Source organism: Pan troglodytes, chromosome 21 (genome assembly GCF_028858775.2).
Source record: "Pan troglodytes isolate AG18354 chromosome 21, NHGRI_mPanTro3-v2.0_pri, whole genome shotgun sequence".
Taxonomy (NCBI): Eukaryota; Metazoa; Chordata; class Mammalia; order Primates; family Hominidae; genus Pan; species Pan troglodytes.
Genome location: NC_072419.2, coordinates 20,852,807 through 20,880,165, shown reverse-complemented (window position 1 = coordinate 20,880,165; position 27,359 = coordinate 20,852,807). Strand labels below are relative to the sequence as shown.

Here is a 27,359-nt window from a genome sequence, read left to right as displayed (position 1 = left end):
ATACAAGGAGCTCAAGAACTCTATAGGAAAAAAAATATTAATCCATTCAAAAAATGGACAAAATAGTTGAATAGACATTTCTCAAAAGAAGACACACAAATAGCAAACAGGCATAGGAAAAAGTGATTGACACCACTAATCATCAGGGAAATGCAAAGCAAAACTACAAAGAGATATCATCTCACCCCAGTTAAAATATCAACTCGCCCCATTTGTTATTGCCTGTCTTTTATCCAAAAGACAGGCAATAATAAATGCTGGCGAGGGTGTGGAGAAAAAGGGAACCATCGTACACTGTTGGTGGGAACATAAATTAGTACAACCACTACGGAGAACAGTTTTGAGGTTCCTCAAAAAACTAAAAATAGAGCTCTCATATGACCCAGCAATCCCACTGCTGGGTATATACCCAAAAGAAAGGAAATCAGTATATTGAAGAAATATTTGCACGCTCATGTTTGTTCCAGAACTGCTCACAACAACCAAGATTTGGAAGCAACCTAAGAGTTCATCAGCAGATAAATAGATAAAGAAAATATGGTACTTATACACAATGGAGTACTATTCAGCCAAACAAAATAAAAAAGAATAAGATGGCCAGGCACAGTGGCTCACGCCTGTAATCCCAGCACTTTGGGACGCTGAGGTGGGTGGATCACCTGAGGTCAGGAGTTTGAGACCAGCCTGACCAACATGGTGAAACCCCGTCTCTACTAAAATACAAAAAATTAACTGGGCGTGGTGGTGCATGCCTGTAGTTCCAGCTACTTGGGAGGCTGAGGCAGGAGAATCGCATTGCACTCCAGCCTGGGCAAAAAAAGAAAAAAAAAGAAAAAAAGAATAAGACTCTGTCATTTGCAATAACATGGATGGAACTGAAGGTCATTATATTACATGAAATAAGCCAGGCACAGAAAGACGAACATCACATGTTCTCACTTATTTGTGGAATTTCAAAATCAAAACGATGGAATTCATGTAGACAGAGAATAAAAGAATGGTTACCAGGGTCTGGGAAAAGTACTCAGGAGGCAGTGGGGAGGTGGGTGGGGATGGTTAATAGGTACTATATATATATATATATATATATATAATGTTAATATATAATTAATTAACCATATATATACAGTATATATGGTTAATAGGTACTATTATATATATAAAAGAAGAATGAATAATACCTCATATTTGATAGCATAACAGGGTGACTATAGCCATTTTAAAATAACTAAAAGAGTATTAACTGAAGTATAACACAAAGGATAAATGCTTGAAGGGATGGGTACCCCGTTTTCCATGATGTGATTATTACACATTGCATTCTTGTATTAAAGTACCTCATGTACCTCATAAATATATATACCTAGTATGTACCCACAAAAATTAAAAATAAAAAACAAATAAGTTATAAAACAAGTACACTATTTTCCTAATTCGTAAAAAAAAAAAAAAGTTTGTATATAGGTACAAGTTGTAAATATTTGAAAGGCTTTAAACCACCCAATGTTAATACTGGATAGTGGGAATTCAGATTATTTTTATTTTCCATTTATTTATTTGTTTGTTTATTTATTTAGAGACAGGGCCTCATTCTGTCACCCAGGCAGGAATACAGTGGGGTGATCATGGCCCACTGTAACCTCCACCTCCTAAGCTCAAGCAATCCTCCCACCTCAGCCTCCCAAGTAGCTGGAACCATAGGCATGTACCACCATGCCCAGCTAATTCTTGTATTTTTTGTAGAGATGGGACTTCATCATGTTGCCCAAGCTAGTCTTGAACTCCTAGGCTCAAGTGATCTGCCTGCCTCAGCCTCCCAAAGTGCTGTTAATTGAAACAAGCCTGATGGAAATAGACAGTAGTGGTCAGTTCATTTCTTACAGTTAAAAAATGCATATATGGTTCCTGATAGCATAAAATTCCAAGTCATAAATATTCATTTATTTTTTAATGAATCTGTAAGAATCACATATTAAAGATACTGAGGAGAAAAAATAGAATTAGGGTACATTCCACCAAAAATCATTCCTTGAGATAACAGGACAATTGGTGGTTTTCCTAAACTGATAAGAAATTCTTTTTTTTTTTTTTTTGTCTACTAACAAAAGATGTTGTTCATAAAAGACAAGTTGAAGGAAGTAATAAGGTTCAGAAGAGCCAAATGTAAATAGAAATGCCTATTAGGATTCTGGCACATTATTTAGTAGATAACACATCCTGAACTGGTATACCTTCCTTCTTGATATTTTCTTTCATGTACATTCTGATACAAATTACCATGAACCCTTAATGTCACAGAATTTTTATTCCATGTTCTAATACCGATACATTTTTTCTTTTCTTTCTTTCTTTCTTTCTTTCTTTCTTTTTTTTTTTTTTTTTTTTGAGACGGAGTCTTGCTCTGACGCCTAGGTTGGAGTGCAATGGCACAATCTCAGCTCACTGCAACCTCCACCTCCTGGGCTCAAGCAATTCTCCTGCCTCAGCCTCCCAAGTAGCTGGGACTACAGGTGCATACCACCACACTGGCTAATGTTTTTGTATTTTTAGTAGAGACAGGGACAGGGTTTCAACATGTTGGCCAGGCTGGTCTCAGACTCCTGACCTCAGATGATCCACCTCCCTCAGCCTCCCAAAATGCTGGGATTACAGGTGTAAGCCACCGTGCCTGGCTTATACCTATACATTTGTTCTGGTTTCATATCTTGGATGACTCTGTTGCCTCCACTGACATGGCAATGTTAGGCTAGATGTTAACCTGGATACACATCAGAAACCCCTGAAAGCTGCCCCATATTCCTAATGGATGTGTGGGTGATCTGGCTGGGACATGTTGGCCCCATGTCCCATATCTTCGTTTTAATAGCCAAGGCTTAGTTCTGGCTCTCTTGGCAAGGGTCAGTTTTCATTCTTCTAAAGCAAATGGTAGAGGGGACCCTTTCTTAGCCAAGGAATTGCATTTCTGAATGCAGAACAGATAACAACTTGGGAATCCCATGGATTCTCCTGTAAACTTAAAACTGGCAGCTTTTGGAAAGCCTCATCTCTCTTCCCTGGAAGAGCGTAAGATGGAAATCAGCAGGATTAGGTCACATTCCAGACTAGTAACACATCTCCATATTTGGGTACCCTTACCATCCTGTACAATCAGATTTTACTATATTTTCATCTATATTTAGCTGTCCACTACTCTTTTCATGCTATTATCATTATTAGAATACTGGTCTCATTACATCGATATTATTATTTAGCCCAAATCTATGTACTTTCTTTTTCATAATTGGCCTCTATAATTCAGCAATTTCCTCTATCCATCCCCAAAACGCACTACAAGGATGGGTGACCTCTCATATGTGCATTATGAATGTTCCTAGAGAATTTCCTCTGTCTTCCTTGCTTGCACTTACCACCATAGTAACTGATAAAGAGTCCAAAATCTACCTACTAATTAGGACACTTTTCACCTCAAATTAACATGCTGTTGCTATCTTAGCACCTCTGATTCTCTCCTTACTATCTCTTCAAAAACTTTTCCTCTAGCTGCTTTCAGTCTCATTTCAAATATGTTTTGTGATCTAGAGCACATTGGTTAAATTGTTGCTGACCTTCTCACCCACAGACCATGAAAAAGTTTCTTTGTCATTTCTTTGAGATTGCTCAAGAACCTATATATCTATGTCATGAGATGGTTTTGTCCAACCTATAATCTATGTATAAGTGGACAGACGAACTAGGGAAAGTTAGTTATAAAGTCTTTGAAAAACAGAGAATATAGTAAAAGAGATCAGACTTATGAGGCACACCTTGCTATCAATAAGCATTTGTTGAAAAACTGACCAAGGGAAGACACGTGGCAAACAAGGCATTAAACTAGGGGTCCTCTTAGAGTACCTGTTCTACCTTCTCCTTCTTACTCCTTTTGTTCCGCCTGAGTTTCTACTAAACACTCTCAAAGCAACAGATTACTTAGACATCACCACCCATTCCTCCTAATTAGCAAATTCTGAGACTTAGATGATAGTAAAATCAATCTAAACAAAACAAAGAGAATGCTAGTAAGTTGGATAAAGTGTTTTAAAAAACTGTAACCTCTCTGAGCCTGAATACCATGTTTTTGTTAGAATACACATAAATAGGTGCTTGAACGAGCATCTGCTATACAATTACTAGAAATCAGCTATATTAGAATGGAGATGGTAATATCTGTTCTTTGTTCAGGGGCTCTTCCTTAAGCAGAATCAGATAATGTAGGAGCAAAGAAGCCAAGGGAAAAGAAAGTTTAAAAAAAAATTGACAGAATGTGAGCCACACAGGAAGTCTACAGAACGTACAGCAAACAAAATAGAAAGACTACATTCATACATCTTTTAGTGTTTATGTTTTTGCTATTCATATGGATTAAAAATTTATCTTTTTTCCCAAATATATTTGGGATCATTATTGTTTTTGTGATAAAGTTAGGTTAAACTTCAAACTTCAAGAAAATGCAAGCCTGATTTTCACAAGGGAATTGCTCTCTTACTTTTTTTTTTTTTTTTTTTTTTTTTTTTTTTTTTGAGGCAGAATCTCACTCTGTCGCCCAGGCTGGAGTGCAGTGGTGCAATCTCGGCTCACTGCAAGCTCTGCCTCCCAGGTTCACGCCATTCTCCTGCCTCAGCCTCCCAAGTAGCTGGGACTACAGGTGCCCACCACCACGCCCAGCTAATTTTTTTGTATTTTTAGTAGTATTTTTTATATTTTTATTTTCACCATATTAGCCAGGATGGTCTCGATCTCTTGACCTCGTGATCAAAGTGCTGGGATAACAGGTGTGAGCCACCTTGCCCAGCCTGCTGTCTTCCTTTCTAAAGTTATTTCCTTCCTACTATCACAACTCTAAATAATGAACAACTTGTTGTCCTTATAGAAAAATCATCTTCAGGCCAAGTGTGGTGACTCTCACCTATAATCCCAGTACTTTGGGAGGCCAACGCTGGCAGATCACCTGACGTCAGGAGTTCGAGACCAGCCTGGCCAATATGGCAAAGCCCATCTCTACTAAAAATACAAAAATTAGCCGGGCATGGTGGTGCGTTTCTGTAGTCCCAGCTACTCCAGCCTAGGCGATAGAGTAAGACTCCATCTAAAAAAAAAAAAAAACCTTCAAATAAAAATAACCAAGAAAACAAGACATAAATATGATTTAAAAGTTCCTTATAATTACCTAAATAATGTATTGTACTTTCTATCAGAAAAACACTTCTCCCTTTATTAGAAGGCTATTTATACTTTCTGTTAAAACACTTTATACTGAAAACACATAGGATATAATATAATTGTCTCTAACTTCTCTCAGATATAAGCTAGAAAGATTTGCTTATAAGGAACAAATAATAACAACAATGACAATAATAAGAGTGATAATTGTACTTAATTCATATATAAAAATAGGTAAAGCCATTAACTAATGCACTTAAAATCCTAGACAAAGTATAATTCAGGCAAATGTTTTAAAAATATGTAAATCCTACTTTCAAAAAAAGTTTAGTTACCTAAAACCACTGTCAAACTAGGATTTTTGGCAGCAAACATTTAACATTTATATTTTGCTAGTCCTTTCCTACTCTTTGGTCAGTCAAAATCCTTTGTTCTTTGTTAATAAGATATGATCTGATAAGCTTATTTCTGATTTGCCTTGGGGAAGAAAGGGAGGACAGGATTACACGTGAGCACTTCAGAGTGACAAGTCTGTTCCCTGGGCCACTGAAGAAAACAAAGAGGGGTTACATCCAAAGCTGCTCAAACAGTTGTGTGTTGCTTCTATGTACACATGAGAATTAAGCAACCAAAAAGCTCCTTGAATTTCTCCAAACAAAAATTAATAACTTTAAAAAGTGACACACTTTTTTATTCTTTTTCAAGTCTACCTTCAATTTTTAAAACAACTTTGAACATGAGAATGAAAGCTCATTAAACTATAAATACATTTTGGCAATATTTGTGTACTTTAAATAAACTTGTTAAGTCTAGATCTTAATTTTTAAACCCACATAGGAAACCTAGCAAAGTATTTGTGAATTTCCAGCATGAATACATTTCAAATGTCAAACAAAACAAAAAACAAACAAAACTAGTGAAAAAATTATAAAATGTTTTCAAATTCCTCAAATTTGAGGTTAATCATTTACAGAATGAACTAAGTGAGTCTAGTTAATATATAACATATTTATCATAAATCATGCTTAGAAAATTTAAGTACCTTTATATTTTACAGAAAATTTCCCAATGGTAAATGTGACTTAATTTTTAACTTATTTTATTTGGAATAGATTGTAAAACATTTACATAATCCAAATCTAATCAACTGATACTTGATCCCCGAAAATCTTGCAAATAATCAGTTCATATCAGTTCCCAAGGGTCAATAAATGCTAATTGTAGTAAATCTGCTTCCTGCAGACAGTGCCAATGAAGGGCAATTTCCATAGTCATTAATAAACCGATAAAATAGAAAACAGTCTTTGACTCTACTTTAAACATGTTTCTTTCAACATTAAGCATGTTAATGTACCCAAGTAGTCTAGAGTGCAGAGAAATAGCAAAGAGATAATCTCCAATACAAGGAGAACTACAGAGCCAGTTTCCAGAAAAAAAAATCTGACAATTTCAGAAAATCTTCCTTTCAGAAAGTCTATTTGTGTGTCTAAAATTAGCACCAAGACTCCAGAAATAGTGAAACAATAAGATGGTTTCAAAATGATGACCACTTTGGTCCAAACTGACAGCAGTAGCTGGCTACACAGAGAAAATCACGTGCTTCAGGGCAATCCACTTGTATAATATCTTGTTGATCCACATGTCAATAATCAGACACATATTGATCTGCTCCTATTAACTGTTAGTCATTCCTCCAAAGCTGTATTTTATACTAATCATTGCCAAAGATAAGGAATTTGTCCTTTGATTTGTAATCAAGTCTCAGAACCAGGGTTAGATACTGTTATCTCAAAGTCTAGCATCCAGGAGAGAAGGCAGAAGCATTTCTCAAATTGTTTCATTCCCAGAGATAAATTGTTAAAGCACACAGTTCAATTTGACATTAGTGAATTGTTTCTTTTGAACTGATCCTGGCCCCACTCATCACTATGAAGATTAAAAGCAACTATCCCCAGGTTTCAACTCAGTCTTGGTATGTGCTTTCTTGGACTTAGTAGTGAACTATTACATCCACCACTTTATCTGAAGTCCATAATAGGAAATTAGGTGGGTGCCACATACCTGTCTTCATAAATAAAGGAACCAAGGCTCAAAGAGCTCCAGTTATTTTCTCAGGGCCACATAGAAAGTATCATATAGAAATGATTGAGTCAATCTGCTTCCTCCAAGTCTCTCATTTTTTTCAAGGATCATTTTAAGTCTTTTTTTGTTTTTAACATTTTAAAACAAGTGAAGGGGACAGGGCACTGGGGAGTGGCAAGGGGTCAAGGACACAGCTTTGACCTATATCAGCTGGAGTTGTATATGCCGTATCTGCATGGCCGTATATGGAGGTGCTGAAGAGGGAAGAAAGTAGGGATCAGCAGGCTTCTGGTTTTGCACCAGCTACTGCCACACCCCGTGACTTTTACTAGCTTATTCTGAACCACAATTCCTCCTTTCTTTCCTGGGAGGCCAAGGAGGTGCTTTTTCTCAGTTGTGATTTTTAATTGCATTTCTCCCAGTCCCCAAAGTGTAACAGTCCAACATGAGTGTTGGGGAAAAGAAGGGTGTACCAGAGGGTGGGCAAGCAGGCAGGCAGGCAGGGAAATAACCACTCTGATTTTGCTTTGATATCTGTTTCAAGTCCTGTAATGACAGATCTCATTCCAGTGCAGAATGTTTTGGAAATATAGTTAAAAGGGTTATGTGATTGTTTTTAGGTACATTTTAAGTGTTGACTAATAAAAGGCAAATATCAGAACAAAAGAACAGTTTAACATAGCATTTTTAAAACCTTTTGGCATTCTAAGGCATCCGTGACCTGCTAAAATCTAATTATTTCTCCAATACCCTTTGGAATTGTTGAGAAAGATGTGGTATAGTTTCTAACTAGTACATTAAGCATCTGGCCTGACTTCACAGAATTACAGATAGTGCACTCTCTATATATTTTATTAACATCCTATAGGCTTATGCTAAGATGTAATACTGATGTGCCCTGACATGCATCACTACCTGTTGACAGAAAAATCTGGGCTACACTTCAGAGCGTCTACAAATAGAGTACCTTTTAAAGATGTTTTGGCAATTTTAACAGAAACTCTGGCTTAAGAAAAAAAAAGACAAAGAGAAAAAGAGCAGTTTCAAGTTTATAAATGTATAAAATATGCCCAAGTTTCAGCATGCTAAAACCTCTGAAAATGAGCTGATCCTTAGCACCCACTCCTTCCTTCTCAACCTAAGAGTACCCCATTCTCCTCTGGATCATGCCCTGTCCTCCATTCTCAGTTGTGTGTCTGAGTAAGGCTGGGCTTATCTGCAGCTCCTGCAGTGGGCTTAAGCTCACCAGCGTTATCTCCCCACCCATGTAATAGGTTCAGGAATGAACCTGTGATCAAGTTTAAGCAAATGAGAAACAGTGACCCCCCCAGGGCTCTGTGCAGGGGCTTTTGGAGGACGCTTCTCTCCCTTGAACATTGTGTTATGGGAATGTGATATGTGGAACTGTTATTGCCTAAGAGGAAATCCCAGAGCTGCCAAAGGTCCACTGTATATAGCCTGAGGAGGCTGCCAACAATGAGAAAGGTAGGACAGAGAGCCAGAGAGAAACTGTATTCTTATTGACATATTTTAAGCCACTGTATCAAGCTTTACCTGAAGTTGTACTATACATTTTAACTTCTCAGTTACATGAACCAATGGATTCCCATTGTTGATTTTGCAGGTAAGGCTTAGATCTTCAATGACTTGCAACCAAAAGTATCTTAACTGATAACAGTCCAAGACATTTAATCTATCAAAAGTATGAACTATTTTTTTCTTTTCTTTTCTTTTTGAGATGGAGTTTCGCTTGTATTGCCCAAGCTGGAGTGCATGGTACAATCTCAGCTCACTGCAACCTCCACCTCCTGGGTTCAAGTGGTTCTCTTGCCTCAGCCTCCCAAGTAGCTGGGATTACAGGCACGTGCCACCACGCCCGGCTAACTTTTTGTATTTTTACTAGAAACGGGGTTTCACCACGTTAACCAGGCTGGTCTCAAACTCCTGACCTCAGGTGATCCTCCTGCCTCGGCCTCTCAAAGTGCTGGGATTACAGGCATGAGCCACTGTGCCCATCCAAACTGTGTTTTCTTTACAAAATTTTGAAGATTTTATTCTCGTGAAGAATGCTGAGGGAAAGGAAAATCATGAAGAATGTTTCTTAGGCTTAAAAGAACCTTAATATCTTCTAAGATTAAATCTCAGAACTTCATAGTTGGAGGTAGTTTGGGGATCATCTAGTCCTACTAGTTCCTTTTACACAGGGAGTCAATAAATATGTATATGATGAATGAATAAATGAATGTGAAGACTGAATGAATGAATGAATGTGTGAATGAGGTAGCTTAACTCTAGACAGACCTGAATTGTATTGTTCCATGAAATGACTGTGTGTTTTAGTCAGTTTCAGCTGGTAGTTGGTAACTAAAAGACAGATTTGAGGCTTCTGTGTGTATGTTGTTTCTCATTTTTTTGTCTGGATATACAAGTAAATGGCAGAACCTGGGAAACCCAATTCCAAATCCAATCTACTTTCATGTCCACTAGGGAACATCTCACATCTTCTCATAAAAACAAAGAACACCACAAAGTCCTTTGAGATGACAAGTTTAGATAGTCCTAGAGTTTTAAAACTGGGATATGTTATTGAAGTTCATTTCCAAACCAGTTGCTTTCAATCTGAAATGCATTTTCTCAAGTACAATGTTAGATTCACAGGCTAGCCAACAAAACAGAACAAAATGCAAAACAGCAAACATCTTTTCAACCCAAAATATCTACTAGAACCCAACTAAGTGTTAAGTTCTGGGAACATGAGGTCATGAGATGTGTAAGTACAAGAGAAAAAAAAATCAATGAAATGCTCTTCTATTCCTGTCTTTTCCACTTCCATTTACTGACTATAAAATTACTTCAAAGGGAAATTTGAAAAATTCCAAAAATCTGTTATTGGCCCTGTACTACCTCCCTTTGTGTATTCTTCTCCCATTCTTAGTGTCCTTTTTGTTCCAGGTGCTTGGATGCCCCCCATCTTAAATAATGACAGCTATCGTCTTATTGAGCACTTACTATGAGTCAGGCACTGAGCTAACAGACTCAAAGAGATTAAGTAATTTGTCTACAGTCATGTGGCAAAGCCAACATGGAGCCCAGCTGCGCTAGTCTCTGAAGCCCATGTTCTTAAACTACCCAGGTCTACTACACTGGTTGTCCTCTACCCTGAGCCAAGTCCTTCCTGATATGAGAATCCACCTCCTCCCTTCCTATTACAGCCAAAAGGGTTTCATGCTAAAGATTGCCGGCATTCCATCCCCTTCAATCAAAACAGTCATCCCCTTATTGTAGCCAAAGTGCCTTAGAAAACAAAAGAGGAGGGCAAACTGAAGTAACTCATGATAACCTCATGTTTCCAGAGATTGTACATACTATTTCAAAGGGGGCACACATTATTATAAGTTCACCTTCAACTAGTAGCATTTCAGGTAGCTGATAAGAGCGGGAAGTGAAAAAATATGTATGCAGCAAAAGAGTATATATTTTTGGACAGAATAGGAGGCCAGAGATTCTCCTAAGAGTTTGCCTCCAAAGTCAGTACCCCAGTATAGAATATATTTTCACAATTTCTTTTCTTTTCCCATATTTTAATCCATAGCTTAAAAAGGGAAAAAAAGCAACAAAAAATAATTGGCATTCAATAAATCCTTGCTGCCTTTATTTGTCATGTGATGAAACCAAAGCCTAGGGCAACAAATATGAAGTCATATAACAAATGGCAGCCCAGGGAAGGGAAACCTCCGAACTGCTAACTCCCAGGCCAGTACAATTTATTTTTGATACCTATAACCCAATTCACCAATTGATCTTTCTTTTCTGTTTAAGGCCTGCTTGAATGAAGACAAAACTGATTAAATATGGCTATAAACCCACAGGAATTTGACCAGGCAAAAATTTCCTTTTTTAAACAGAACCAACTCCTATCTGAAAATGGCTTCTAGAAATAATTATTTAATAAAATAATTTAATCCATGTGTTTGTTTCATAGTAACAGAAAAATATCCACCTCCCTTTCCTCCCAAAATTCAGCTGCTGCATATCAGTTTAATTGTACTACCTAGCAGTTCAAAGAAATTGGCTTTTCAATGGACATTAGAATCTAAAAACTCCTAGATTTAATGGGTCTGTCCTCTGAGGCCCACAAAAGTGCAATCATAGAACAATAGGGTCAATACATTTCTTATCAAGGGTTCACCTACTTTGATATCACCCATTCTTGGAAGGGAACTCAGGTCAAACTGTTATCAAACAAATATATAAATAGATAAACTAAATGAAGCTAATGAAGAGACCACAGTCAAATAGTCCTGGGAAAGACTATTAGCTGGCCTTCTTCAGAAATAAACGTGCAGGGAAAAATTGAGAAAGCACAAAGGAGAAAGTCATGCACCTCTAAGGATAGAGCAAATAAAGATATTAGTTTAAGGCAACGGTCCTCCAGGTAAATATAAAAGCTAAGTTCTTACCACCAACATGAACAAGTGAAATACACTTATTTGATGGAAAACTTACGGGCACAAAGCAATTGTTGACCAAATAGCAGAAACCAGTCTACAAAAGTCATAATTAAAAATACAAGTATAATTCTGTTAATTAGGCATAGAAATTTATAATCTCCACGTCTTACAATTGTCCAGTGTTTATTCATGTACCTAAATTAAACTACAATAATTTCAATCCAGGCAAACCACCCTAGAAGACTTTTTTCTTAAGATGTTTATATCTAAACCCATGCCCAGATCAGCAAAAACATTTAGAAAGGAAAATATTCTATTAAATTTTTTAAAAACATTTTATTGGGGGATCGTTAAATATAAATAATCCATTTTAAATAATATAAACACATAGTAGAAGTACATAAAACATACCTTCATTTTCTAAAACATAGAGAACAGTAACTTCTTCCCCTCCAAAAGAACAGACCATTTAATACCATTTAAAAAAATCTTTTGGCATTCCTATTGCCCTTCCCATAACTAAATGAATCAGTGACACGTGTATATATATACATATATTGGAGATGGAGTTTCGTTCTTGTTGCCCAGGCTGGAGTGCAATGATGCAATCTTGGCTCACTGCAACCTCTGCCTCCCGGGTTCAAGTGATTCTCCTGCCTCAGCCTCCCAAACAGCTGGGATTACGGGCGCCCAGCTAATTTTTTCTACATGTTGGTCAGGCTGGTCTCGAACTCCTGACCTCTGGTGATCCTCCCACCTCGGCCTCCCAAAGTGCCGGAATTACAGGCGTGAGCCACCACACCCAGCCCTGATGTATATATTTGAATCTGCTTTTTATTCATATGTTGAATAAATATTCACAGTTGGGATTACTGGCATACATCTTCCACAATTATAACATTATTTTAGCTAGTGAATAATAAAACTAATTTGATTTTGGTTAACTTCTTTTCAATACAGATGGTTTAAAAATAAGACAAAGCCTGTCTTTTTCTATTGTGATCTTAAAAATATCTTTCTAACATGCTTTTTAAAAAAATACATAAGTATGCTACCACTGCCTTGTAGTAAACTTTAGAAAATGTTGAGATTCCAAAGGGCTGCCTACAAACCAAATGGCATCCTAGCTTTGGCAGGCTGATGCTTCATTTCGGCTGCTCTCGCCCCCTCTAGCGTTTGCAAAGCTCATCTGTCTGATTATCCAGTTACCTCACTGAACAAGATCTTGGCTAAGTCCTGCCCATCTATGACATCACCCCCTTCTTCAGCCACTGCGAGGTGAAGCTTTAAACTTCAGACTTGGAGGTGGGCTGTGTGCAGTAAACTGGAATGCTCTCCCTCGCTCACTCCTCAGTGTAGGAGTGATCTGAAGCAGGACAAGCTCAGCCTGCAGCTGCCGTGGGCTTTGTGTGGACTGGACGCAGAGCTTGGGAGACGGGGGAGGGCTATTACTCCAATTCACTGTCAATGGAATTACAGCTATAGCGGCAGTGTATATAGGATTGCTTTTTCTCGTCTTCCTGGTAAGTGTTTTCCATGTTTTTTCTTATGATTGTCCCAGAAAGTTTGCTTGGTTTTACTCTCTAGAAAGAAAGAAACGACTTGATACTATGAGAAATCCAAATAGGAACGTTTGCTCTGTCACCAGAACAAGCAATATATGTGCGTGCAAGCCAGCAATGAAAAATTTCACTATGATGGCTGAATGTAAGAAGTTTCTTAGAACCTTCTTTCATTTATAAAAGATAGTAAGTGGCTATTTTCTGTCTTGAGTAATTGCTATGTGAAAAGAGCCTTATGGAAAACAGCAAGTTGGAAAGTTCAATGTTAAATATTAAAGAATACAAGGAGATTCTTCACAGATAGAAAAGCAACTTGGTGTGTACTGTACGTGTGGTATGATCACCAATTGCTGTTTTTACAACTGTGAAAGAAAATCAATAATCCCTCAGCCCATGAGTACGCAGTACATGAAAAGCATACATCTTGCTCACAGCTAGCCGAGCTACTCCTGGAGACTTATGTGCCTCTGTAAAGGATTAACAGCTACACCTAGATTTTAAAGCTTGCACTGCTATCGTGCCTGAGCTGCTTCAAGCATTTCAGGCTTGCAAATCTCAACTAGTAAATTGAACTCAGAGGAGGGGGAGACACTCTTCCAAACCATATTCCCTCTTCAACAGAACGCCAAAATCCATTGCTTAGGCAAGTGAAGTATGTGACTAGCATAGTAAATGGCTAAGTCTACTCAGAAAAACTAACAAAGCTCACCCTGGAAGCTATGCCTGATGTATGCAGTGAGTTTGGGGTAGCAGGAAAGAAAAATAAATGAGTAGAGCCCTTATCAAGTGGGTTTTGCAGAGGATCCATTCTTTGCAACTTATAATAGGAAAATCTTATATTGGAAGAAATGCATTTATACTACAAAGCTTGAAAAAGTAGTTAAATGTATCTTCTCAAAAAATTTTGTTCACTGAATTAGGTCTGAAACAAAATGGTTGCATATAGGTAAAGAGTGCAACAGGCCCATCCATGTCTTCTCAACATCTGGGGGGTTTGTTTTTATTATTTTATTTAGAATTTAAAAGAAAAAAAATTGATTTTTTTTCAACTGTTAGTCCAAAATCTCTAATGGTTTTAATAACAAGGCTATTTTAAACATTCTTAATAAATCTGTCTATTAATAAATCTGTCTAAAATGCTCATCTATGTTATTTTATTATCCAGAAACAACATAAATAAAGCCACTAGAAAAGTCCTTCAGCTGTAGCAATGCCTTTCATTTATCTCTGACTGCATAAAAATATCCTGACCAGCCTAAACATAAAGAATACATTTGCTTATATTCAGGGAGAATCACTTATACTTGACCCAAAGTGACAGATGACTAATATTCATCTCTTCCGAAATGAGTAAAGAAAAATTAATCCTTTAAAAGTGCCGCAATCAATAATATCAACATTACCAACTACTACAAATATTAATGATAATATGCCAGGTTTTACCATGGGAAAATTAAATCAGAGATATGCCCCTTAGTTTGGACACATATATATACACACAGACAAACGCACATCTATTTATTACCCTGAAATAAAAACAGAGTTACAAAAACGCATAGATTTACTAAGAAAACTAAAATTTGATTTTTTGAAGAGCACAACCAAAACACATCAAGTCCAAGGATCAGCAAAATATTAGTGAATGAATAAACATAATGAATTCATTAATATTGCAGTTCTGTAAAACTGTCTACCAGTTACTAATTGGGTTTTTCATTTCGCTGCACCCCACCCTTTAAAATCAATTATGACTGGGTTCAAAATGCACAATTAAACACTTCCCAAACATAACGTTTGTGAAATATATAATTGGATAGCAAATAAAGTTTTTACAAAAAGAAGAAAAACAGTAAGAAAATTTGTCATAACTAAATGTGGCAGCAAAATAGAAGGTATGTTTCTTTTGCTTTCAAGTGTTAATTAAGGAGCCTACAATTCTATCAAAACTTTTTCAGAGCCAAATGAAGCAGTGTGAAATAAATTTGGTTGAAATCTTGTGGCTGTCAGACTTTGTTAGCAAGCTATTAATTATCTTTACCCCAGTTTCTTCTCTAGACTATATTGCCCAATCAAATAGAAACTCCAATTATGCTCAGCATCTCCTGCCTAGGGACACAAGACCCTAATGAACACTCAGTCTCTCTAGATGAAAAATACAATAATCAGCTTTAAACATGCAAGTGCATTGCAGAGAGATTTTTCTGTGCTTTTCTTGGCCACACACCCTAAGGCTTCCTCCTTTTTCTGGATTATTTTGAACAGTTTTAAGCCCTACAAAAATCAGTGCAGGGAATTGGCCTTGTCTTAATAATATGTTAATGTTTCTTCTTTCTTGCTTTTCATTTTTGATATGCCAATGTTCATACCAATATTAAATCTGGTCAATGAAAAACGTATTTGGTTTATAGTTGCCATTTCAGTCATTTCTTAACTTTTATGCCTCTTTTTAAGGTGGGTGGGCTATATAACAAAGAATGTGATTGATTAATGGCAAAATCCAGAGCTAACTTAAAAATTCTGAATAGATCCCCTTATATATTCTTTTATTCAAACCCATTTATTTAAAAAAAAAAGCATTAGAAATAACTGTTTAAATCAAATGAAGACTACCATAAATAAAGTCAACAATGGAAATAAGATTCAGTAAATTTTTCAAAGGCCATAATTTCTCCCCTCCGTCTTTCCTCCTTCCCCCTTCCCTCCCACCCCCCACCTTTTGCCCCAGAGGCCTTCACTGTTCTTCTCAACGGGAGGCTTTGTTGTAATTAAACCAGAGAAAAACGGGCCAGCAGCAGCCAACATCTGACTTGCGGCTTCTGAAAGCAGTGTTCTGGTAGAGTGTACCACCCCCCAGTGGGCAAAAACTCTACAGTAAAAATCTCTCAGCAATATTAATCCTCAAAACTGCATTTTCTCTTCAGAGCATAAAAAGAGATGTTTCTCAGCTCCTTCTAACATTCCACCATTTCAAAAATTTACTGAAAGTCAACAAATAAATTTCCAACAAAGAGTTGGTCTTCTGAAACAGCATTCTTCCTCTTAAGAAAATAGGTATACACATTTCAAAAAGTATTTTCCAGTTTCAAAATACAGATCGACATCACTGAATTTGGTTAAACATCACACTAAAAGACAGTTTTCAAAGCTATGTTTATGTTGTGTAAGAAAGAACTTTGAGTTATCTATTTACGAAAACCCCAGAGAAAACAGATTTTAAGTAGAAAGCAATAGAATATAATTTAAGCAAAAGCTAAAATTTCATTTGTTTTGCATATGCATAATCTCTTTCCTACCCTAAAATCAAGTGTCAGGGATGTATAAAAAGCTTTCTGCAGGTATTATTCTGTTTAAATCAAAGGAGGGAGAAATTGCTCTCACTCGATGAGACAATGACAGCTTTTGTTCTTTATTCTTTCACTTTACATGTGCACAAGTTACCGAGGCAACTTTGAAGAGAAAACCCACAGACCACATTTGGTTAAAAACCATTTTTAAAGTGTGCCACTGGACTGTGGATTGATCAGTTTATGTGTTGTTGATTTTCTTCCTCTTCATCTGGTTTAAGTAATACCCTGCTTGGACATGAAAAACAATGTATTTTATGATTTCAGGTGGTCTCACCGACCAGTATAGTGCTTGCCACACAGTAGACTAAAATAAATGTATTTGCTGAACTACTGTATGGAAACTTAAATATTAGAAATTTAAAGCACATCAACCAAGTTGTACCCACACAGTTAAAAAGGAATTTGAAGTTTGCAATGGTAAAATGTGGTTTAACAAAAGTAGGCAAACTTTTAATTGCATTTGCTCAAAAGCACAAATTTAAAGCATGCGCCCACCCCAAACTCTACACCACTTACCTTCACCACTCTCTAAATTAATATCTTACTCATTCTTACAACTCTTGTTCTCTAATTCATTTACTTTGGGTTTAATATCATAAAAGGAAGCAGCATTCACTATGCTGACGGATAATATCCCAGTTTGCCTTTTTGTTTTAAGGATGCTTGATTTAACTTTACAAGTCAAAATAAATGAAGCAGAATTTGATTCATTTGTCAGAAACGTACCGGGGAAAATAACCAGTAACAGAAAAAGAAAAAGTAAAAATACTTAGCATTGGAAATTTTATCCCCTATTTTCCATAAATGAAACAAGGACTGTGTTCAGGCTAGAAAATAGTCTGGATAAAACCAAGTATGAAAAGGCACACTTGCTTCTCTGCCTCTCAGCAAACCCTTCAGACTTCATGACTCTCAAGAGGAGAGTTAGAGGTCCTTCTGCTTGCCTGGCATTAAACAAAAGAATTGGAACTTTCCTGAAATCTGATGATCGTGGAAAATTTAACTACCAGACAGCCTGCTTAGAAAGCATTTTGCTGTCACTATCAACTAACCTGATGTACTCCAGTTTTTCAGTTTAACCGTATATGTAGTTTATTTGAAATACCGTTTGTTGTTGCAAAGGCTTAGCATTCACAGGTTGAGCTTTTTTGGCAGCAATTTAAGCCTTCATAAATAAATTACCTTCCTAATACTCTAAATTATGATTGTATAAATTCCAGTTTACCTAGAAATATTCACAAAGTTGGATACATTTGTTTAGGCATGTGTTTTCTTTAGTCTCAAGGTTTTACTTAAAACAATGCAAATAACTTGGATTAAAAGTTCTACATGCCATTAGATTTTAGATTGAATATTTTTTAAAGTCCCCAGCATTCAGAAATCATTCTGTGAGAGAAATCATTAAAAATAAACTATAATCTCAAAACCTTATACTTGAATTAATATTTTAAAAAAATGACTAATGATCAAACAGGTCAAATCAAAATCAATTTAAATCTAAGGCATTAAATAAGAAGTTAGCACTACTATTATACAGCTTCATCTTAATCTAAGTAATATTCTCAAAACATAAGAAATACCTTCTCATAACACTCCCACCTCCAAAATATTGTAGTAGCAGGGAAGAAATCATATAAACATGTAGATTGCCGCAAGTTCTTGATTTTATTTAAATACTAGTTTTCTATTCAGATACAACTTCTTATATTGGTTTCCCTAAAATAGTATCCTTATCTATTTACATGTTTTATTGGGTGTATCATGGAAATAAATTGGAAGCTTTTCAGACTTGATGATTACATTATAAATGCAAAAAAACCCCCACAATTTTTATTTGTAAAAATAAACTGAATATGAATATAAGGATCCCTATTAAAAATCTGATTCATCAGTGAGGTGGTTATGTTTTTCTTCTTTTTACTACAGTTTTAAGTGTTTTATAGTTAAATAATGATTCCATTAAAAAATGTTTTTAAACATTCCATTAAGTTACCAGGGCTTCATTTATGTTTTCCCCCCAAGTTACCCCATTAACAGTATTTTTCTAAAAGATCGATTCATTTTGTTCAGAAGTAATGGCCTCTTTCAAGCCTAGGCGGACAGAAAGGCTCTGAAGTCAGTGTTATGGAAACCTGGCCACAGTGTCCATGCCAGTGGGGGTCATTTTTCTTTTCATCATCGACATTTGACTACAGTATTTCTAGGTGCGCAAATATGTAGATCCAGCTCAGAAAGGGGAAGGTCTAAGGATAGGAGAGGATCGTTCATTTTTGATGAAGAGATCCTTGCAGCCTTTAATATGCCAAAACCAAAACCCAAAAATCTGTTTAGCACTATAGTTTCAAAATAAATGGGAAAGAGAAGATATAAAACATAGTTAAACATGAACTGTTTTGAGCCTAAGGGAGCAGGGGCATATGAGAGTAGCTCTGAACGTAATCTTCATTTCCGAAAGAGTATCCTTCTCTCCTAAGAAACCTGTTTTATGTTTTTGCCTTTTATTTTAATACAATGTGGGGAGAAGAGAATGACATTTTCCAAGAACTTAATGAGATTTAAGGCTTTCTGTTAATCCCACATTATTACCACTATTGTATGAATGGCAAATGTGAGTTTGCATATCAAACAGAATAGAGAAAGCAGCTTCACAAATGTAAAACAGGTAAAATAAACAAATTAATCTTCCGTCTTTTCACACCAATTTAGAACTCTTTCATTCTCTGGGTTAAAAATGTGAAAATCAATACATATTGTTAGAGCCTTATTTGGTGAAATATATATAGTTCAGACACAAGATAAAAGACATTTATTTTATGTCTGGTTATCATTATGATCATCACCTTGGACACACTGTGGTCTGACCTGACTCAGGGAACAATCAGTTTTTAAATCCCCAATCAGCGGATTCATCATCTCAAGTATATATTGCCTCACCATCATCCCTGGAATATCAGAAATGCTTGACTCTTGGTAATATTTTAAGCAGGTTCTCACTTGTTATTTTTATAATGGTTTTTAATTAGTTTCTAATGCAATTTAACATAAGCAATTGTTTTCTAAACTTAAATTAACCACATTATTTTATATGTTGAATAATTTTCAAGTTTAAAAAACTTTTACAGAAGATACTTTAAAAAGTAACTTTGTAATTATAATTTCAACAGCTTGGTTTTCCATTTTCACACACTGAGAAAGCAACAGTTTTCAAGAAAAGATACTATTGGAATTTGACAATAATGAGCAAAGCCCTAAAGGCATCACAGTAAAACCTCACATTAAATAATAAATCATTTAAACTTTCCTCTGTGGGCACTTTGCAATATTCACTAGAGACTGTTTGATCCATCTGCTAACTGCTATTTTTGTTTCAAGTTGCGTAAATAATAAATTATATGTATCTGTAATTTTTTTCACTTTTCTTCCGTTAATATAGCCTATGACCATGTTGGTATGTAGTTAGCAAACTAAAAGAAACTGAATTTTTGGAGAGAACCAGAAACACAAATTGTGGCCTTATTTAACATACTCGTTCAGCAGAGTATCTGAATTATGGAACAGATGCTATACTTGTTGGATGTTAGATAGCAACTGTGGGAGAAGCAAATTGCTACTACTTTAGTCCTTACTTTCAGGGTCACATATTTCCAGGATACTCAAATGTTCCCTACATATATACAAAGTATCAGAGTGGATGACCCTGCATAACCAATTCGAATATTACTCACCTCCTCTAAACTCTCAAAAAATCTTCGTGCATATTTGATAATGGGCAAAGCAGTCAACATTAAATTCAATGATCTCTTTAGTCAAGCCAAAAGTCTTCTTTTGGAAATGAAAAATACACTTATTAAAAACTGGCAATATTCATGTATGAACCTAGAGAGAAATGCCCCACCTGGTTTTGATGTGCTTTCCTAATGGTCACTACAAGGAGATTGAAATAATAGTGTCCCTTCTATTTCAAATACAAATTTTTTTTCAAACTTAGTATGCTAAAAGAAAATTAGAACAGTATTCTCCAGAAAAACTAAATATGACTTGAACTTCTACGTCACCTTCTGGGCAAGAACACCTGAGTGCTTAGAGTTTCAAGATCACTAAGTAGTCCTTAGATACACCCCTAAAGAGAAAGGGGATGATGTCAACATTCTGCAGTTGGGAGAATTGAGACCTGCAGGAGGAATCAAACAGGGCACTAAGCAAATCAAAAGAAAAGCTTTTAAAATAGTCTTTTCAACTCTAAATTGTGGATTGTGTGACTTTGTTAAATCATGTTCAGAAATGCCTAAAAAGTTACCTTGGCATTTCTGTCAAAAATATTTGTTAATGTATTTGCTCACCTCTTTGACATGTACTTGTTTTCTTCTTTTTAAACATTTTATCATTTTATGCATATGATTTAAAAGTAAATTTTTAAAGACTGGCTTGAATTTGAAAGCCATGGTGTTTAATTCAAAGTGACACAATCAGATAATAGAAATTATCTGTTTGATGACAATCTCAACTTTGGCTCCTACTTTATTTGTATAAGAAAATGAGAAGTCTAAAAACAAAGAGGTCAACCTATCCCTTCTGACTAACCACTATGATGAAAGATGTGTTATTTTAAGACATTGAAATTAAATGTCTAGGAAATTTCTCTAGTATGTTAAAGTTCATTATTAATAGTTCATTAAAACCTTTTACTTTCACAGGAGATGCTCAGTCCCAGTATATTTTAAGGAAGAGAAATATAAAGGAAATTTAGTATGCCTCCTTTTCTTTACATGAAGAATTTAGTTTCCTTTACTTCTTAAAAGAGAATACCTGTTCTTGTATAATGTGACTGCACCAGACATTCTGAAAAATCAGCAAGAAGCAAAAGCTGGAAATAGCTATTTCACAGCAGATAATCATACCTCAGGATGTAGCTACTGTACAAAGTTTATACTTGGATAATCCTGGATGGGAATAAAGGTAGGGGGTAACTGCCTGAAAAACCTATTACTATACAGGCCTTAGCATCATGAATGACTTTCTTCATGAGGATCTGAAGTTACTATCTCTGACCACATTGCACAGAAGAGCCAATAAGAATTTCAAAGAGGGCAATTTCCACTAAGGGAATTAAGCTACACAAAAGGAACTTTCACACAGAAACTCTATCAGAAAGAAAAAAAAAATACATAGGAAGCCATGTGTCCTACATAGTAACAGGAAGCAGAATTGTTTCTGCCCCCACTTTAATGAGCTTGCCCACCATGCTGAACTGCAGCTGGAATGTTCATTGACAACAGCAAGCCTGATCTGGAGGTGTGTACGCCATAGGATTACTTGAATAAACGGTGAAGAACATTTCCAAGGACTAAACAAAAGTTTATAAGTCCCAGTCCCTCACCAGGAAAATAATATATGTGCATTGGATATTCACCCCCGCAAAATTTACTCACATCGTTCAATAAGGTAGGAAAAACAAAGTATTTTATTTTCATGCCTAAAATTACAAAGGCTAATTAATACTTAAAAGGACAGAAGAGATTATATTACACAATACATCAGTATAAATCTATACTTTGCCAGCCATAGAAAAAGTTGATTTATGTTCTAGGTTAGAATTCAAAGAAATATAAATGCACTGTGACAACACGTTATGAGGTAGAAAATAATGAAAAATGTGGACAAAGTCATTAAAACCTGCAGTATGAAACATATAACAAAATGTGAACAGAAGAAAGACAGAATTTAATATGAAGTGAAATTTTCCACTTAGGTTAGCTGGATGTATTAGCTTTGTAATTCTTTCCCAAAAATAAATGAAGGAATCATTCTTATTTTCTTATAGAAAACCATCCATTTAAAATAATGCTTAAAATTAATAACCAAAGAAAATGAAATGACATTAATAATCAAAGCAAACTATGGGTTTGAGATTGAGGATCTCAAGATGTGTGTAACTATTCCTGAGTATGAAGAGAATAGGTATTTTTATGACATTTTTCTACACCTGTATAGTTTTTGCCTAATAAAAAGTAAATATAAAAATGTGTGGTTTTTTGATAACAGTAAAATGATTACCTTTAAATATAACAAATAATATTCCAAGGTGTTACTTATTATGAATATTAAGTAAGAAATGGATATTCAATTAGCTTGATCAGTGACTGTCTAAAGGTTCATATAAAGTATAATTAAAATACTTTGGATTATTCAATAAAACTTCAATTATATTTAATATTTCAAAATCAAATGGATTTAGGACAGATACTTTTTAATTTATAAAGAAATTAAGAAACCATTAAGGTAAAGAGATTATATGACAGTGTCTATTGTTAGCTAGCAATAAACCCTATTATGCCCCCTCCCAAAACAAATGAAAATATTAAAAGTGATTATGGATATTTTAGTTTCCACATTCGTTTTTAAACATTATATTCAGTATGCTGGCCTTATTGTTTTCTGTCTTTTTTTACTCACTTCATTTTAGGGTTCTGAAGTAACAGAAGCTACCTTGTATAAAGACCTCAACACTGCTGACCATGATCAGCGCAGCCTGGAGCATCTTCCTCATCGGGACTAAAATTGGGCTGTTCCTTCAAGTAGCACCTCTATCAGTTATGGCTAAATCCTGTCCATCTGTGTGTCGCTGCGATGCAGGTTTCATTTACTGTAATGATCGCTTTCTGACATCCATTCCAACAGGAATACCAGAGGATGCTACAACTCTCTACCTTCAGAACAACCAAATAAATAATGCTGGGATTCCTTCAGATTTGAAAAACTTGCTGAAAGTAGAAAGAATATATCTATACCACAACAGTTTAGATGAATTTCCTACCAACCTCCCAAAGTATGTAAAAGAGTTACATTTGCAAGAAAATAACATAAGGACTATCACTTATGATTCACTTTCAAAAATTCCCTATCTGGAAGAATTACATTTAGATGACAACTCTGTCTCTGCAGTTAGCATAGAGGAGGGAGCATTCCGAGACAGCAACTATCTCCGACTGCTTTTCCTGTCCCGTAATCACCTTAGCACAATTCCCTGGGGTTTGCCCAGGACTATAGAAGAACTACGCTTGGATGATAATCGCATATCCACTATTTCATCACCATCTCTTCAAGGTCTCACTAGTCTAAAACGCCTGGTTCTAGATGGAAACCTGTTGAACAATCATGGTTTAGGTGACAAAGTTTTCTTCAACCTAGTTAATTTGACAGAGCTGTCCCTGGTGCGGAATTCCCTGACTGCTGCACCAGTAAACCTTCCAGGCACAAACCTAAGGAAGCTTTATCTTCAAGATAACCACATCAATCGGGTGCCCCCAAATGCTTTTTCTTATCTAAGGCAGCTCTATCGACTGGATATGTCCAATAATAACCTAAGTAATTTACCTCAGGGTATCTTTGATGATTTGGACAATATAACACAACTGATTCTTCGCAACAATCCCTGGTATTGCGGGTGCAAGATGAAATGGGTACGTGACTGGTTACAATCACTACCTGTGAAGGTCAACGTGCGTGGGCTCATGTGCCAAGCCCCAGAAAAGGTTCGTGGGATGGCTATTAAGGATCTCAATGCAGAACTGTTTGATTGTAAGGACAGTGGGATTGTAAGCACCATTCAGATAACCACTGCAATACCCAACACAGTGTATCCTGCCCAAGGACAGTGGCCAGCTCCAGTGACCAAACAGCCAGATATTAAGAACCCCAAGCTCACTAAGGATCACCAAACCACAGGGAGTCCCTCAAGAAAAACAATTACAATTACTGTGAAGTCTGTCACCTCTGATACCATTCATATCTCTTGGAAACTTGCTCTACCTATGACTGCTTTGAGACTCAGCTGGCTTAAACTGGGCCATAGCCCGGCATTTGGATCTATAACAGAAACAATTGTAACAGGGGAACGCAGTGAGTACTTGGTCACAGCCCTGGAGCCTGATTCACCCTATAAAGTATGCATGGTTCCCATGGAAACCAGCAACCTCTACCTATTTGATGAAACTCCTGTTTGTATTGAGACTGAAACTGCACCCCTTCGAATGTACAACCCTACAACCACCCTCAATCGAGAGCAAGAGAAAGAACCTTACAAAAACCCCAATTTACCTTTGGCTGCCATCATTGGTGGGGCTGTGGCCCTGGTTACCATTGCCCTTCTTGCTTTAGTGTGTTGGTATGTTCATAGGAATGGATCGCTCTTCTCAAGGAACTGTGCATATAGCAAAGGGAGGAGAAGAAAGGATGACTATGCAGAAGCTGGCACTAAGAAGGACAACTCTATCCTGGAAATCAGGGAAACTTCTTTTCAGATGTTACCAATAAGCAATGAACCCATCTCGAAGGAGGAGTTTGTAATACACACCATATTTCCTCCTAATGGAATGAATCTGTACAAAAACAATCACAGTGAAAGCAGTAGTAACCGAAGCTACAGAGACAGTGGTATTCCAGACTCAGATCACTCACACTCATGATGCTGAAGGACTCACAGCAGACTTGTGTTTTGGGTTTTTTAAACCTAAGGGAGGTGATGGTAGGAACCCTGTTCTACTGCAAAACACTGGAAAAAGAGACTGAAAAAAAGCAATGTACTGTACATTTGCCATATAATTTATATTTAAGAACTTTTTATTAAAAGTTTCAAATTTCAGGTTACTGCTGCGATTGATGTAGTGGAGATGCCTGAACACAATTCTATATTTTAGTATTTTTTAGTAATTTGTACTGTATTTTCCTTGCAAATATTGGAGTTATAAATCATTTACTTTGTGTTCTACTGAGTAAGATGACTTGTTGACTGTGAAAGTGAATTTTCTTGCTGTGTCGAACAATCAGGACTGCATTCATATGAGATCCTTGTAGTATAAGCACAGGCCATTTTTCACTTTGGTATTAATAAAATGTAAAAAAAAAAAAAAACTGGCTGAATGGCTGAATGAGATAAAATTTAATTTTAAAAAATGGTTATGAAATAATGTTCCAATTATTAAATTTGTATTATCCCAGTGGTATTCAATAAATCAAAATGTGTGAAGTAATGGGCAATATCAAACTTCCTGCATATCTCCATTTTTGCTCTAGGCAAATTAATTATCCTTAAAAAAGTTAAGCATATCTTCTGAACTGAATACATCAGCTGGCATAAAAGGAGTATGAAGTCTGTTAAAGCCATTGTCAGCAAAGCTTTGAAAATAAAGGACTTCACAAAAACGGTAATGTAAATGTGCTTCCAAGTTGGGGGGAAAATGTGTACTTAGGAAAACATGAAAACTTAGACTTGTATAGTGTAATGAACACAAATACCAAAACTGCATTTTGGTTTTGCCTATACCATCCTGATTTTTGAAAAGTGAATTATAAACACAAAATTGTTAGTGTTTATGATGTTTTTATCATAAAGGATGTCAGAGAAACTTTATGCATATTAAAAATGTAATGTAATTATAAGCGATTCCCCTCAACAATCCAGAGAAAGTAGTTCTTTAAATAAGAGATAATTTAAAGAAAAATAAATACTAGACATCAAATTTAGATCTGGTTTATGTCAAAGGTTTTAACACTGTACATAAATGTTCAATTTACTTTTACAAAGATCAAGAATACTGCCCATTACTGTCACAATTTTCCAGATATTACATAATGAACTCGTAATGTAACATTTCCTTCTAGCTTCCTACTGAATTGTGAGCTGTTACTTGTTGAAAAACCATATCACTTCTCTGTTGCCATGATTTTTTTTTTTCAACAAAAAACCAAAGTGCATTGTACGCCCTTTGGCCAGTCTTGTATGTGCCTTGATCCAACGCTACATGTATTCAGCTTTTAAAACTCGACAAATTTTTCATACTCCTTAAATATGAAAAATTATGGTCTTATTGCTGAATAAAACTTTTAAAAAGTACAGAATAATTGTGCTTGCTTTTTCAGGATTGTGTTACTATCACTAAGTAGCAAATTGCCCAGCACATTAGTCTTAAACGTCCCATGTATTTTTCTAGGCATAAAAATAAAAGTTGGCTAAAAATTTTAAAAAATCAACATCTTGAGGTTGTGTATCATTTTACTTCAAAGAGTTCAGTGTTTCATGTATAAATGTATTTCCTCTTACTTATACACTGTATAGATGGAAAATTTAAGAAATGGTTTCAAAGCCTTTCTCTCTTAGGTGCACTGCTGCCACTGTCCTGATACTTTTTAAGGTGGTCTTTGAAAAACTGTTTTTTTAAAATAGCCTTTTAGTAGAGTGAGTTGGCATTTGTGATACTGTGAAATACACACTTTCTCTTTGTCCCTGTTTCTGGCATACAACTCCTAAAACCCTTGCAATCTTCAAAGTGATATATTTTCATATGCTAATGAGTTCACTGATAGCTGGCAGGCCCTAGGTAGCTTCAAGATAAAGTCTGATCATTGAAAAGACCAAGACATGATTATAGGGTTGGGACTTACAACCCCAAACCCTAACCTCCAGAGAGGGCGAAGTGGATGAAGATTAAGTTGATCACCAGTGACCAGTGGTTTAATCAAGCATGCCTATGTAATCAAGCCTCCATAAAAAAACAAAAGGTCAAGATTTGGAGAGCTTCCAGATTGCTGAACATGTGGTGGTTCCTGCAGGATGGCATGCCTGGAGAGGGCATGGAAGCTCTGTGCCCACCTAGACCTCACCTTATGTTTCCTGCCATCTGGATCCTTTGTAACATCCTTTATAATACGTCAGTAAATCTGTT

General features: G+C 36.0%; 2 protein-coding genes across 11 annotated transcripts in view; one reads left to right on the top strand and one right to left on the bottom strand.

The window, feature by feature from the left end:
* Positions 1-27,359, bottom strand: part of MACROD2 (mono-ADP ribosylhydrolase 2) — a 2,047,165-nt gene that overhangs the window by 1,694,225 nt on the left and 325,581 nt on the right. The window lies entirely within an intron of this gene.
* Positions 12,978-26,667, top strand: FLRT3 (fibronectin leucine rich transmembrane protein 3). 2 transcript variants are annotated; one of them, XM_009436826.5, is made up of 3 exons: positions 13,018-13,252; positions 21,333-22,080; positions 23,102-25,565. In XM_009436826.5, the coding sequence occupies exon 3, from the start codon at positions 23,154-23,156 to the stop codon at positions 25,101-25,103; it is 1,950 nt and encodes a 649-aa protein (XP_009435101.3). In that variant the 5' UTR covers positions 13,018-13,252; positions 21,333-22,080; positions 23,102-23,153; the 3' UTR covers positions 25,104-25,565. The 2 variants fall into 2 exon arrangements, with proteins under 2 accessions (XP_001136869.3, XP_009435101.3); XM_001136869.6 differs by lacking the exon at positions 21,333-22,080 and having other exon boundaries at positions 12,978-13,252; positions 23,102-26,667.

Coding starts and splice junctions, on each gene's coding strand:
- FLRT3 (XM_001136869.6), top strand. CDS start 23,154: ATGATCAGCGCAGCCTGGAGCATCTTCCTCATCGGGACTAAAATTGGG.